Genomic DNA, 15,661 nt, shown 5'->3' on the forward strand with positions numbered 1-15,661 from the left:
TGGAGCCGGAATAAAATTTCAAATGGGGTGGAATTGGAAAAAAAAAAATGCAATTCTGCCACAGTTTTATGGGTCTTGTTTTTAAAGCATTTCCTTTGCGGTGAAAGTGACCTGTTACTTTCATTCTCTGGGTCAGTACGATTGCAGTCATTACAGTACAGTTTTTACAGTCATTACAGTACAGTTTTTACAGTCATTACAGTACAGTTAGTTTGTCTTGCGTTTTAATACTGACAAAAATAAAAACTTTGTAAAAAAATTAATATTTTCTTTTTATTTGCCATATTCTAACCGCTATAAGTTTTTTATATTTATGTCTATGGGGCTATTTTTTCGACTACATTTTTTTGCTTTTGTGTGTGTATGACTTTTTGATCACTTTTTATTCAATTCTTGGGGAGGTGAAGTGACAAAAAAAGGGCAAATTGGGCATTTCGAATTTTTTTCCATTACGCCAAAAATATTTTTATATTTTAATAGTACAGCCTTTTTTTTGGGATGCTGCGATGCCTATGATGTTTTATTTTTCAATTGTTTATTTTTATTAAAATTTTGGAAAAAGGGGGGGGGGGGGGTTTGAACAGTCCTGGGATTCGCATGTACTCTGCCTGCCTGATGTCAGCCTAAGGGCTCATGCACACGACCATATGTATTCTGCAGTCCGCAAAAAATACGGATGACGTCCGCGTGCATTCAGTATTTTGCGGAATAGAACAGCAGACCCCTAATAGAACAGTACTATCCATGTCCGTAATGCGGACAATAATAGGACATGTTCTATTTTTTTGCGGAAACAGAATGCACACTGAGTAACTTCCGTTTTTTTTTGCGGAACGGACACGGAAAGAAAATACGCTTGTGTTCATGAGCCCTAATTATGACTGTGTATTGCCTGATCTCTTGGTGTTTTACACAAGTGTCTCTGATCCCAGAGGGTCAGCTGCCAACTACGCCAGGACTATTCCAAGAGGAAGCAGCCTGCATTGAAGTCCAGATCCCCGTATTGGGGTTTAAGGGTTAAAACCAGGAGACCGCCAGGATAACGCCCTCAGGAATAGCCTAAAGTCAAACCAGTTTGTTATCAAAGTGGTTTCACAACTATTGTCCGTAACAGGGTGTTAGAATTCCAGCTGCCACTAGAGGGAGCTCTCTGCATACAAAACTCTCTCTGTATTCATTGTATGGGGAAAGCTACTAAGCGCCATCTAGTGGTGGCTGCAGGTAGGAAGAATGTTATCATGTAGATCTATTTCTTGCGTGTCAGAGCTCAAGAAATAGCGATACAGAATTACACAATGAACACATGATTAAGTAGCCATAGAGCGAGCAGGAGAACCTTTATTATCCTTGTGTCTTCAATCATCAGCAGCAAAATCTGTTATGTCAGATGTGGCATAAGCAGGTCTTTCTATAAAAAATAAAATAAAATAAAAAATCAAGTCTTGTCAGTCGTTCGGAAACTTGATTAGTAAGTGTCTTAGATTTGACGGCGCGTCGAGCGTTGAGAACATTTTAATTAGCTTTGGTACACAGACCCATATGTCTGACGAAGAACCAGCATATGCTTCATCAGAAGAAGAAAAATAGCTGAGATACAGTCACCGATCTCCCTCGCTCAGAAGGTTTTCTCACATCTCAGTAGCAGAAGGAAGCTTCCCGGATGAGTCAAAAAAAAAATAGTTTTTTCACAGTTATTTTTTTTTTTACATTTTCTTTTTCATTTTCAGTAGTTTAAAGAGCCACAAAGATATTTCACAATAGTATGACTGCTGTATTTATAAATCAGATCTTTTCCTTGCCTTCTTTTTTAATTTATTCAGTTTTTTCTTCTTTATCTGTAAAAAATTGAGAGAATTGTCAACCGTAATATAAAATATATATAATGTACATAATATACAGTGCTAATATTCAGGCTTTTTCACGGTTGATCTATCTATCTATCTATCTATCTATATATCTGCAATAACTGTACGTGCAACTAGAGTCCCTTTTAGATGTGATAAATGTCATTTTTCGTGATGCCAGTTGCATTTCAGCAACGAGGGACTGAGTCCCCCTAAGTAGATGGTAATGGTGGGTATTCAGGGTAGGAATGCCAGAATGGTGGAAGGGTGGTCTATAATGTCCCTTTAGTGGTGTAGAAGTACACTTGTCACGGTGCTCCTACCTGGATATCCTGGAACCCCAGGTGTCGCCGGACGAAGCAGAGCAAATAGGGTGAATAGGTGGTGGATTTGCCAAATAAGTTGAGTCCAGACTTGTATTGAAGTAGTTAACAGCTTTACTTGAATAAACTTGCTTTAGAGGAACAATCTTCCAAACTTTATCTTGGTTATCAGCAGGTTTTGGATTAACTTTTGGCAGGCAAACACAATCAGCTCTACTACATCTGTACTCTCTTAGCTCTGCTATGCTGGCTTGATTAAATAGGAACTTTTCCTTTTCTGCTGCAACCTCTCTCTTTGTACTTAGATCTCTGTAGTCTGTCTCTCTCTTTATCTTTATCTCTGTATCTGTATCTTTCTCTTTGGACGCACTCAGTTTAGACCTCAGAGCCCAGCAGAGCAGACAGGGCTCTGCTGGCTGGAACACAGCCTTCCCCTTGCAGGGGGTACTCTATTCACACTACCTGTCCCCTTGAGGAGGTAGGCTAGACTGCCTTACACAACTCCTCCCTCCCTACAGAGGGCTAGAATGGACAAAACAAGTGCCATCCTAGGTAAAATAGCACTGCCAATTTGCCGCCATCTGCTGGTGAACCAGGTACATTACATGTCACGCAACAGTTGCATTGGAATGAATACATTTTGCAGGATCTGGAAATAAATGCATATGATGACAGTAGGTTAACAGTTAGAGACAGTGGTGAGGTGCAAAGGTGGTAGCGCAACTCTGGGGCATTACATATCTATCTATCTCATATCTATCTATCTATCTATCTCTCTATCTATCGCTCTCTCTCATATCCATCTATCTATCTATCTATCTATCTATCTATCTATCTCTCTCAAATCTATCTCTCTCATATCTATCTATCTATCTATCTATTTATTATCTATCTATCTATCTATCTATCTATCTATCATCTATCTATCTATCTATCTATCTATCTATCTATCTATCTATCTATCTATCTATCTATCTATCTATCTATCTATCTATCTCATATCTATCTATCTATATCTATCTATCTATCTATCTATCTATCTATCTCATATCTATCTATCTATCTATCTATCTATCTCATATCTATCTATCTATCTATCTATCTATCTATCATCTATATCTATTTATCTATCTATCTATCTATCTATCTATCTATCTCTCTATCTTATATCTGTCCTTATATATGTACTTTGGGGCACATTTATTAAGACCACCATTTTAGAAGCCGGTCTTAATAAAGCCCTAAACTGGTGTTGGATCTGCCGAAGTTATAAAGTGGTCTCCCTTTAAAGGTTTCCTAATTTATAAAAGTCATTCCCAAATACCCTATTAGAAAACTCTGAGAAGAAGATACGTTCAGGACTCTCATCTATCAGCCAAAGCAGAGAACAATTACAAAGAGCATCTCTTGCTCTGTAGCCCCAGAACCATTACACAGATTTTGATAAGAAAGGTGTAATGCCTCATCTCTCCTGTGGTGGAGCTGTGAGTAAACTGAACACTTGCTGCCAGGTTCCTCCACGGACTACAGCTGATCTCCCGCTTTCACAGTTTCAGGACACCCTGGGATGAGGTTACTGCTTGGGGACAACATTTTTCACACCCACCACTAGACTTAAAATTGGTTCATTGACACAAAGGACAGGAGCTGACCTCATTCACTTCTATGGGTAATTTTTCTAGACATGTGCAGAGGTCAGGAAGGGGTAGATAAGCTGTGGTATCACCTATTGTGAATTCTGGGATGGCTATATATAGGTGATATCTGTTATTGTGGTCCTACCTGCAACAATAATGAGATGACTGCTGAAAAAAAGTGGTCTGTACCGATTAGGATTAGTGGTCAATGCGAAAATTTGCACAATATTAGTTTTAAAAAAATTATGAAAAAATGTTTTATATATATATATATATATATATATATATATATATAGTGACATGGAAAATAAAAACAAAAATCACAAATTTCCAAAAAGAATAGATAAAAACGTGACTTAAACAATAAGTCATTTTCTGATGACAAATTCTGACACGCATATTGTCCATAAAAATTCATTGAAAAAAATAAATAGGCGCCATACAGACCTCAGGGAGGAAGGGGGAGCAGCGCAACACTGTAAACTTTTATTTTATTTTATAAATTGTGCCTCCTCCAGCTTGCCCTGACTAGTAGTACCACAGCTGTGGTGCCACGTTGCAGGCCGCTCCTATGTCGTTCAGGATTTCAGTGGGCGGTTTGGGCAGCCTCAGCCCGAAGGCCTTGGCCCATTGGTTGTCTGATCCCGCAGCCACACTCTGCAGGAAGTAGGGGACACGTGGATGGCAGCATGGTTGCAGGACCTGACTACACACGGTTTGTAGTCTGTAACCATGGAAACACAGGTGTGCGTAGAAACTGTAGACACAGTATGGAAATAGATTAGGGCTCATGGACACGGCCGTAACCATTTTTGCATTCCGCAAATGGAGGATTCACAAAACCCGGACACAGGCCGCGTGCGATCGCATAGAACAGTCCTATCTGTATTTGTAATACGGACAAGAATAGGACGTGTTCTATATTTTTGTGAGTGCTGAGGAACGGACATACGGAAACGGTGCCCTGTCCGCGGCCCCATTGAGATGAATAAATCCGCATCCGATCCGCAAATATGGGGATTGGACGCAGACAAAGAATATGTTCGTGTGCATGAGCCCTAAATTATGAACCTTGAATAAAACAAGTGCGCTTTATAACCCAAGTAGGAGAGGACACTCACGTTGTGACACACTCGGCGTCTACACCTCAATGTTCATGTCTGTGAAGCCCCGTTTCCCCTCGTTCACTAGTGTCGGTCGCTCAGTCCTTGTGTGCCAGACCAAAACCTGTATGGAGGGAAGATCAGGCGTCAGTAGATACAGACTATAGGACTGTACACATTATACACCCTGCGCTATGGCGCACTATATGCAGGCCTCTATGTCGGAAGGATACGCAAAACATATCAAGAAGTATGAGCAGAAGAAGTCAATATCTAAGGAACACTAATAAACCAGATAGCCCGGCTCTTTCTCCTCCATCTCCTCCTTTCATCCCAATTTATGTCACAACTAAAATCAAGAAACATATATATATATAAAGTAAGTAGTGGCGTCATGTATTTGACCCTGTTCACACATTCACCTGTTCACTCAGTCTTAGTGCATTCAGTGGTGTGCTGCTGCTTTATTTGTTTGCTATATATATATATATAAATACATCTTCTGTATGCGGCCCAGGTGATCCCTCCTCCTCACTGTCTTGTGTCCGGCTGTAAGACAAGTGGCTGCAGCAGGAGCCTCCCCCCCCCCCCCCCCTCTGCTCTGTCTGCATTGGGAAGATTGTCAATAAGCCCCCCCCCCCCCCCCCCCCTTTGGTTAAATCCCAACCTCCTAGTTGTTCACCAACCAAAAACGGAGGAGGAGGTCAGCAGAATATTAAATGGAAAAGAAATGAAATAGATATATAATGTATAGATAGATAGATAGATAGATAGATATGAGATAGATATGAGATAGATAGATAGATAGATAGATAGATAGATAGATATGAGATAGATAGATAGATAGATAGATAGATAGATAGATAGATAGATAGATAGATAGATATGAGATAGATATGAGATAGATAGATAGATAGATAGATATGAGATAGATAGATAGATAGATAGATATGAGATAGATAGATAGATAGATAGATATATATGAGATAGATAGATAGATAGATAGATAGGAGATAGATAGATAGATATGAGAGATATAGATAGATAGATAGATAGATAGATAGATAGATAGATAGATAGATATGAGATAGATAGATATGAGAGATATAGATAGATAGATAGATAGATATGAGATAGATAGATAGATAGATAGATAGATAGATAGATATGAGATAGATATGAGATAGATAGATATGAGATAGATAGATAGATAGATATGAGATAGATAGATAGATAGATAGATAGATAGATAGATATGAGATAGATAGATATGAGAGATATAGATAGATAGATAGACAGCCGATGAGGAGCTGAAAGACAAAGCATGCAAGACCTTCTACAACATCAGAAGACGACTGTACCACCTCAAAGCACCCATGAGGGTCTGGCTTAAAATCTTTGATTTCGTCATTGCACCAATCCTCCTGTATGGCAGTGAAGTCTGGGGCCCTCACACGTACCCCGACTGGTCAAGATGGGATTCAGCCCAACAGAAATATTCCACCTGGAATTCTGTAAGCATCTCCTCCAGGTCCATCAGAGCACCTCTAACAGCTCCTGTCGAGGGGAGCTGGGCAGATTCCCTCTACACTTTACAATCCAGAAGAGGGCGCTATCATTCTGGGGCCATCATAGTAGTGAAGGCTCCCATCACCATAAAGTCTTGCTACACCAAGGGATCCCAGGCAAGGCAAAGCCCCAAAATCAACTTACTATAACCCAGCCCGACCAGATAATCACCCCACACCACCTCACAAAAGCTGATATCAGGAACATCAGTAAACAAGAGACAAGAGGAATACGTCAGTGAATGGAGGAAGGAGGTGAGAGCATCCCAGAAGCTGACGGTGTACCAGAGCCTGCAGAGAGACTACAAACTGGCCCCATATCTGGAGAAACTAGGGAACTCCAGAAACCGGAAAATCCTGAGCCACTACAGACTGAGCGCCCACAGCCTGGCCGTCAAATCCGGACGGTATCGACAGAGCTACATGCCTAGAGAAAGCAGACTGTGCCAGCAGGGCCACCTGGAGGCAGTGAAGGATGAGGCCCACTTCCTGATATACTGTCCCAAATACTCAGCAGTGAGGGACATCCTCTTTAGGAGACTCTCTGATCTACTCCCAGACTTCAGCTCCATGGAGGAGGAAGAGAAACTGCCCATCCTGCTGGGAGAGGAGGAGAACACTGTGGACATAGCAGCACAATATATCAGTGCCTGCCACAGACTGAGAGGAGCCTGATACGCATCGGACTCCGATACCCTAACCCGGGGTGTATATACTAATACTAATGTATAATTTTAGACCTGCCAATAAAGCTTTATTGATAGATAGATAGATAGATAGATATGAGATTAGATAGATAGATATGAGATTAGATAGATAGATATGAGATTAGATAGATAGATAGATAGATATGAGATTAGATAGATAGATAGTTAACACGCTAAGATGGTTAACACGTTAAGTAAAGAATGGCAAGAAAAAGAGAACTGACTTTTCCATGGCTTTTGTCACCAGATAACAGAGATACCTCTGTGCCATGTGTTTAGCTCGGCTACATCTGTAGGAACCATTTGGCTGCAATATTCCTATTGGGGGCAGTTACTTTTTCACATGATTGATGCAGATGTTGTAAATCTATATCATCTTTCAAGCAGACCATTAATGGTGGGTTCTTTGCTGACCTTAGTGCAGTTGGCGGCTTTGGCTTCCAGTCCATCCATAGTGACAAGGTCTTTCAGTAAACTTGTCTCTTGGTATCCTCCCTTTACTCCTTCCAGCTTGAAGTTGGCATGTGGTCTTTCAAGGATTAACCGTAAGTTAATGGCAAAACCCGCCATGTCAATGGCAAAAGGCCTCTTAGGGTCAAACACTGTTTTCCAGCCAATCACACGCCCTGTTGGACCAAGGTCAGGAGACTCATATCTCAAACCGCCAACGAAAGCCACCGGCCAGACGGATACTGTCCTTGTGTATCGCATCTGTGGATGAGACGGTGAGACACCAGTTCATTACCATACAAAAGTACTCATCCACAAGGTAGGGTTGAGGTTGGTGAAGACAAGAACCTTGATGTGGCTCCATCCAACCTTTGGGATCGGGGTCCCACCTAACCTTCTATCAAAGCCACATATATGAGAGGCGGCCGCACATGTGCCTGGCCAAGTCCACTGAGGTCTATGGGATCTACAGACATAGCTGACACAGTGGACCTTGCAGATGTTGTTACCTCTCCACCTTTTCTCGGTTGGTTAGCTGATATGCAGGACCACCCAACCATCTAATTTGTTTGGTGGTTTACTGACTCCTTCCTGAAGGCAGATTTTGGAAGAAAGAAGGGTAAGCCGTGTTGGATGCCTCACCCCTTTGTTCTGAAGTTAACTATATAACTGTCAGAACCCATTGAGGATGTCTTATAGGTATAGGTAGGGTTAGCCAAATGATGTGTTCAGCCAGCCTTATTCTGTTATTGACATGGTAAATGGGGGGGGGGGGGGACAGCCTCAAGTTTTTGGCCAGCCTTATTCTGTGATTGACACGGTAAATGGGGGGAGACAGCCAAAAGCTCTCCTGACCCCACTGGCTCCCTCAATCTAGTTCTGATTTTAACCAATCTGATGGTGAGTGGTGTAAGTGTGAGTGGCCTAGTCACATACGTTCTCCCTATATTCCTGCCCTGCCTATCCTGAACATTGGTGCCATCTTCTCTTCCTTTCATGTCACCATCTTTTTTTTCTCAACCTCTCAGTCTTTTTGTCAATGGGAGGTACAGAAATAGCAAATTGAACCCTATCATTTATATTGAAGGGTGACTATATATATGTGCTTTTACAAATAGTGGACATTGGACCCCTAGTCCAAATATCAGTGGACATTTCCAAAAACTCATTAGTTTTTTTAATTAATAAGCATAATGAGAAATCCCTTTCAATGATCATTCCCACACCAAAAACATGAGAGAGGGTCTGGACATGATAGTTTAGTTTACACCAGCAGCATAGAGATGGAAGAGGGGAGCCAGGAGCCAAAAAGAGAGCACTCATGGATATTTGCAGGTTCCTGGCCACACCACTAATATAAAGTTTGGTGCAGAAGATCTTCCAGGACCGAGGGTCACCACATTAATTGCTGCATTGGTGGAGGACACATAGTAATTGCTCATTAGATCATGGTAAATTAGTTCTGTAATCTATGAGAACCTTCTTCTGGACCCTACCCTATTACACCTGAGGATATTCAGATCAGCTGGGTGAAAAGGCTCTACGTCGCACCTTTTTTTTTGGGGGGGGGGGGGGACACAAAACCTTCATACATTACAAGGTTTCAAAGAAAAAGTCAGTGAACCTATTGGAATCACCATTTCTGCATTGATAAAAACAGATTTGTCAGTAACTAGGCCTGGTGTGCCTTTACTTAATGGATGAACCAGCCAACACTGATGGCCAGTTCACATATGCAGGCTGCCATCTTTTTTCACAAGTCCGGCGAGGCACAGGTAAGCCCTTACCTATGCCGCGAGCCGGTCTGAAAACAGGTGGCTGTTCTCGGAACTGCCTGCTCCCGCTGACCGCACTTGTTTTCAGACCGGCTCGCGCACAGGCACAGGTAAGGGCTTACATGTGCCTCGCCAGACTTGTGAAAAAAGATGGCAGCCCGCATATGTTCGCGGGCGAACAATGCGAACTGGCCATCACTGCCAGCCAACACTTCCAACCTCAACTCCTACACTGAACCACCTTTTGGAGAGGGGTTCGCTAACTTTTTCTTGCAGCTGTATACATTCATGCCCTTCCTCTCCGCGTTAAACATTTACAGCACAGACATGAACTACGTCTGCACAGTGCTGCCAATGTACGGTGCGAGAATGGTGGAGAATGGTGGAGCTGTAGTATAGATCTTATAGCGACTGAGACATCTCCATCCCAGCCATCTCACGATTTCGATGCTGTGGTTAAGTAGTGACCGTGGCACTTGACAGAGAGTCGAACCACTGGATGCAACACCATTGGCGCTGCTGCTTCTCCGGCTGCATAGACATATTCAAAGCTTAGTTTGCCATCATCAGCTGAGCTGGGTTTGTCGGTGCAGTAGAGCGGAGTCTGGCATTATCATATCATACATCATGGTTGACCTGTGGTTTGTCATAGGAGATGTAAATACTCTAAAATTTTCACCTGCTTTTTCGTGATAGGAAACCTCTGCCCATTAGCTCATTTATCTAACAGGAGGAGAGTACCGAGTCCTTTTTACAGGTGGGTGCCTATGATAAATTGCTTTGGCTATAAGGCGCCATTATGCGGTAGATTATGGGGAGTTTGCGCTCATGTTACTTCATATGTTAATGAGAGATATTAATCATTGTGTCGCTCCATGTATATCTAATATTCCACCAGGTCCTTCCTTCCTGCACTAATGAACCCAAAGAAGCCGCCGCTAATGAATCAAAGTGTATTGAGCTTTGAAATTATTTGGGTTAAGATTACATTGTATTATTATAGCGCTCTCTTGGCGAATTTACTGTTCTATTAATATTGCTCCCCTCCCCCATTTTTAATTTCAAAGCCAAATAAAAAATAAAAAATCCGGTTAAGGGCAGCTCAGTCCTACAACAATGAAATCATGACCATATCTCAAGAACTTGAAGGGGTTTGTCCAAGGGTCAATTTTTTGAATAATGTGACAGTGACAGATGATCTTCTAAGGTGCAGTGACCGCTTCATTACGCAATACAGGCTATTGCCCGTTACGATCCGTAACTAAATCACAATTTAATTAAAGAGCGAAAACTTATTGATTTTTCAATAGACATAAAATTGGAATGTCCACATTAAAGGTTATTAAGCCTGCTTTGGGAAGCCAATTACAAGGGCGAATTAAGATATTCATTATGTCAGAAGGCCAACCATGGCTCTCTCACTCTCTCTCTTTCTCTCTCTCTCTCTCTCTCTCTCTCTCTCTCGAGAAAGCTGTAGGTACTCAATCACTCTCAGAAAAGCACTCACCTCTTCGAAGACCTCAAGGCTATACGTGTTGTCATCATCTGCAAAATAGACGACTCCTTCCGGAGGGTTTGAAGCGTTGAGGTTGTCTCGAAGCCACCGAAGGCCAAGATTCCTCTGCACGGTTCCTCGAGGGGTGACCTCAGGTGTCCTTGATATGCCAACTTTTTGGTTATGTGGACTCTCAATATTCAAGTGGGTGAAGTTCAGGCCCGCCTTCTCCAGCAGGTTAGCCACCAGTTTTGTTTTTCTAGGACAATCTTCCACGACAATCCAGTGCAAATTTACGACATGGAGAAAAGTATTTGCCAAACGAACAAGCTCAGCCTTCTGAACCGGTCTGGTGTAGGTGGGAGTAATCACATAGATAACTGGAAGGTCTTCATTCCAGCGTGGCGGTCTCGAATAAACATATGTTCTAACCACCACTGGAGTCTCGTGGGTGGGATACTGGTTGACACATTGGAGGGAATCATCTTTGCTTGGTGTCACATTGCTGAATAGGGGTTTGACCGTGGAATTGTCACCTATCTCCTCTAGAAAAAAAAGATAACTTAAATTAGGTTAAGATATTTTATTAAATTTCCAAAGAAAGAAAAAAAAATTGGTGGATTATTTTCCTGGTCAAAAAGTTTTACCAAAAATGTTGGTCTTCTAGTAAAATGATAGTAAAGCTCTTTGGTCCCAATAAATAAATAAAAAAAAACTGGTTTTCTGGCCCCCTCAAGCCTCAGGGCCCATGTGTGACCTACACCTCTTAATACCCTATAATCTTGCCCCTACTAAACTCATCAAAATGGACTAATGATCCCATAAAAAGAAACCGATTCTTTCCTTAGATATCAGGATATATTGATGCACATGATATGAAAAACTGAATTTATTGCACGGGAAAAGTTTATTCTATAGTTTCTCAGACTAAAAAAAACATTGAAAATGTATAAAAAACCTAGGACACCCTCGGAATGGGTCTAGAAATTAGGGACTGAGATAACTGGTGGAAGTAGGCAGGTTGTTGGTTCTGCATGGGTGTGACTTTGTGATGTGGGTGGAGTCTAATTGGTGGGCTAGTCTTATATACTTTGGGGGCAAGGCCTATTTTTTATTTATTTTTTTTACAAATTTGGATAAATATTTCTCATTCTCGGAGCAGCATAATTAAACAAAATTATTGTTTAATAGGAAAAAAGTGAAAGATCATTAAAAATAGATATAATTTTGGTGTCTAAAGGGAGCATTAAATAGTTTTTCTGCAAAGGTTAGAAGCTTCTCTGGGGAATGGAGATTTATATGTCACCGAGTCATTGACTCCAGGGCTGCTTAGTCTGATTCCTGACTATACAAAGGTTGAGAACATTTACTTTTAATCGTCAGTATGTGCCAATGCATCTCGTTACCAACGCCTGGTTAGTCCTGATTAGTGCCAAGCCGGCTGCTGGCACACATTCCTGTAATCAAACACATCTATAAATACATTGAATCATTTCTGTTTGTTTTACAAAGTTTTTCTTCCCAAAAATATCACGTCATGGAACTACAGAGGAAGGAAGGATCCAACACAAAAGGACAAATGAGCCCATGCCAGGGGTAGCAGTGTGGTAGGGTTATATTTATCTTGTATCTACCTAATTTTTTATGGCTTAAATGGGTTATCTGTTTTTACCAAAAACTCCTTGCTACTACAACAGCAGACAGAAAAATGCCTGAAGCGAGTATTGCCAGGACTCTTTAACCATTAGTTAAAGAGGTGGGCCGGGTTCAGAGCTGAACCCGGACATATCTCCATTTTCACCCAGGCAGCCCCACTGACTTGAGCATCGCAGCAGTTCATGCTCCGATGCTCTCCTTTGCCCTGCGCTAAATCACGCAGGACAAAGGCATTTTTAGGAGTTCCGGTGATGTACTGGGCTCTCCATGGGGCCACCGGCACTGATGGGCAGGCTTTAGTAAAACGGCTAGGGCAGCGCTAAAGCCGCCCATAAGAGCTGGTGATGTCACCGAACACACTGCCGGGCAGAAGCTTCCGCCCGGCAGTGTGTTATGATAAACAAAAGAGCCTGTGCCCTGCGCGATCTAGCGCAGGGAAAGGGAGCGCATCGGAGCATGAGATGCTCTGATGCTAGCCTCAGGGGGGCTGCCTGGGTGAAAATAAGGGTATATCTCTCTCAGATCTGCAAAATACTGCATACAAGGGCTGCTGGGGAGGTTCTTATATAGTAAGGGGTAGGCAACTTTCCTATTGGTTGCTAGGGGTGTTGCTAAGCTCAGACAAAGACATTGCAGCCTTCTCATTGGCCCACAAACAAGAAGGGAGGTTACTGATAAAAAAAAAAATCTAGAATATTCGAAATTACGAATATCTATCACTATATTCTAAATATTCGCGAATTCTCGAAGTGGCGACATTCGCGATTAATATTCGCTATTCGAATATTCGCAACCAACACTAACCGTGAGCTGGACTGGAGTGTTTATTTATAGTTAGAAATAACGGCCGCTGTGGGGACATGTAGCATTATCATGGAGGCCGCACAAATAAATGCCCGACTGCTCTGGATCTGCCAGAACTGGAGCTGTTGGTATTGGCACATATAATGGGGGGTTCCCTTTATGGCGCCCATATGCCTTAATAAAACATATATGGACAGGGTTTGTTGCCCCCTTTAATCTTAAAGTTCTAAACACTAGAGCTCCAAATGCTTTGCATTGACATAGAGTTAAATTATAACATTTGACTACCTAGACCCACCACTAGGGGGAGCTCACCAGTTTATTGCATACTATTTATACATTGGACTCAATATTGAAAGAATATGCAGTGGTGGCAGGCAGATAGAATGTTTTTATTTAAAGAGTTTTTTGATACTTTTATTCTGATGACCTTTCCTCTGTGTAGGTCTTCATATCCCCCGGGACCACGCCGATCAACTGTTTGAGAAGGCACCGTGCTGGCGGTAGCGGCGCAGCCTACTCTCAGCTCTCCAAGCATAGTGCGTACATAGTATAGCGGCTGTGCTTGATGTTGAAACTCAGCTCCATTTACTTCTATGGGTCTGAGCAGTGCCTAGGAGATGTGACCGATAAACGTGACGTCCCATGGCCTAGGGAAAGCACCGCTGCCTTCTCAAACAGCTCAATGGCATGGGGTCCCCCACCAATCAGATACTGATGATCCATATGGCAGGGCTTAAAGGGGTTGTGTCACTTCATTATCCATTTTGCTTCCTTCGCTGGTTTTATTAATTTTTCCATCACATTATACACTGCTCGTTTCCATGGTTACGACCACCCTGCAATCCAGCAGTTGTGGCCGCACTTGCACACTATAGGAAAAAGTGCTGGCCTCTTTGGTGGCCGAGATTGCAGGAGCGCAAATAGGCTGGTGCTTTTTCCTAGGTGCAAGCATGACCACCGCTGCTGGATTACAGTGTGGTCGTAACCATGAAAATGAGTAGTGTATAATGTGATGTAAAAATGAATCCAGCCAGCAAAGGAAGCAATATGGAAAATCACAATACATTAGTAAGTGCCTTGTGTTAACTTTCTCTACATAATAAATGCCACTTGCTGAAGTGAGAGGACCCCTTTATTAAGAAACCAGTAAAATACCATAGACTGCAATAGTATACTATAGTGGTCTATGGCATAAGTGATCAAAGGATTACATTCAAGTCCACTAAAGAGACTGAAAATAAAAGTAAAAAAATAAATGATTTTAAAATTATAAAAGAACACAAGAATAGTAAAAATTCATATCTCTGTCTACAAAAATATAAATACAACTATATGGTATTGCTGCATTCGAAAATGTTCAAAATCCAAAGCATTTATCATGTGTGACAAAAACGCTGTAACGGAAAAAATACGGCCAATTCACCATGTTTTGGTCACCTTGTTTCGCTCCTTCAAAAATAAAAAATGTAATCAAAAAGTTGTATCTGCCCAAAATGGAACCAATAAAAATTACATCAAGCCCTCACACAGCTCTGCAGATGGAAATATAAAAAGTTATGGCTGTCAGAAAATGGCGATGCAAAGAATTTCTATTCATTTTTTCTAACGTTTAATTTTTCTTAAGTAGTAAAACATAATGGAAATTTTATATATTTTGCTGTGGTCGTAATCGGACCGACCTGCAGAACCATTGTGTCTTGTCATTTTTAACTCACAGTGAACATTGTAAAAAGAAAACAAAAACCATTGCAAAATTGCACATTTCTCAATTTCACCCCACAAAGAATTTTATTTTTTTCAATGCAAGGTATAGTAAATCACATAGTGCCATTAAAAAATAAAACTTGTCACTCAAAAGACTAACTGATCATACGGTTATGTGAACAGAAAAGAATAAGGTTATGGCTCTTGGAAGGTGGACAGAAAGAAATGATCGCACTAAACATTGGGCAAGTCCTTAAGGGGTTAAGATTTGGAGCTCAGTATCTGATGACACACTGAAAATGTCAGTGTAATGGGTGTGATTCCGCATGAGCTGATGATATATAGCTTAACTTTAAGTACTTACTTCTTAAAAGGGTGAGGTAGCGGCTGGTAGGGTTTTGGTGCCACAGTGTTAGGAGAAGAGCCCATGGTAGGACAATGAGCAGTGTAGTGAGAAGGTTGCGTCTCCTCAGCATGCTGTTCTGACTGTGCGTGATCGGTCATTTCTTTACCTAAAGGAAGATATTTTTAATTTATATTCAATTTAAAGTTATTTTATTTATTACACATCCATAACAACTTGAGTCATACT

At 41.5% G+C, this 15,661-nt stretch overlaps 1 protein-coding gene across 1 annotated transcript in view; it reads right to left on the minus strand.

Annotated features, from left to right (window-relative positions):
• Positions 1 to 1,342: 1,342 nt before the first annotated feature.
• The window catches only part of LOC122932760 (galactosylgalactosylxylosylprotein 3-beta-glucuronosyltransferase 1-like), a 95,945-nt gene continuing 81,626 nt past the window's right edge, over positions 1,343 to 15,661 (minus strand). The window contains exons 2-6 of the mRNA XM_044287355.1: positions 15,434 to 15,581; positions 10,915 to 11,447; positions 7,597 to 7,893; positions 4,926 to 5,031; positions 1,343 to 1,835 (exon numbers count right to left, since the gene is read on the minus strand). Of these exons, the coding sequence (XP_044143290.1) occupies positions 4,945 to 5,031; positions 7,597 to 7,893; positions 10,915 to 11,447; positions 15,434 to 15,545 (1,029 nt within the window). The 5' untranslated portion in view covers positions 15,546 to 15,581 and the 3' untranslated portion in view covers positions 1,343 to 1,835; positions 4,926 to 4,944. The remainder of the gene's footprint in view (positions 1,836 to 4,925; positions 5,032 to 7,596; positions 7,894 to 10,914; positions 11,448 to 15,433; positions 15,582 to 15,661) is intronic.

Source organism: Bufo gargarizans, chromosome 3 (genome assembly GCF_014858855.1).
Source record: "Bufo gargarizans isolate SCDJY-AF-19 chromosome 3, ASM1485885v1, whole genome shotgun sequence".
In the NCBI taxonomy this organism is placed as follows: domain Eukaryota; kingdom Metazoa; phylum Chordata; class Amphibia; order Anura; family Bufonidae; genus Bufo; species Bufo gargarizans.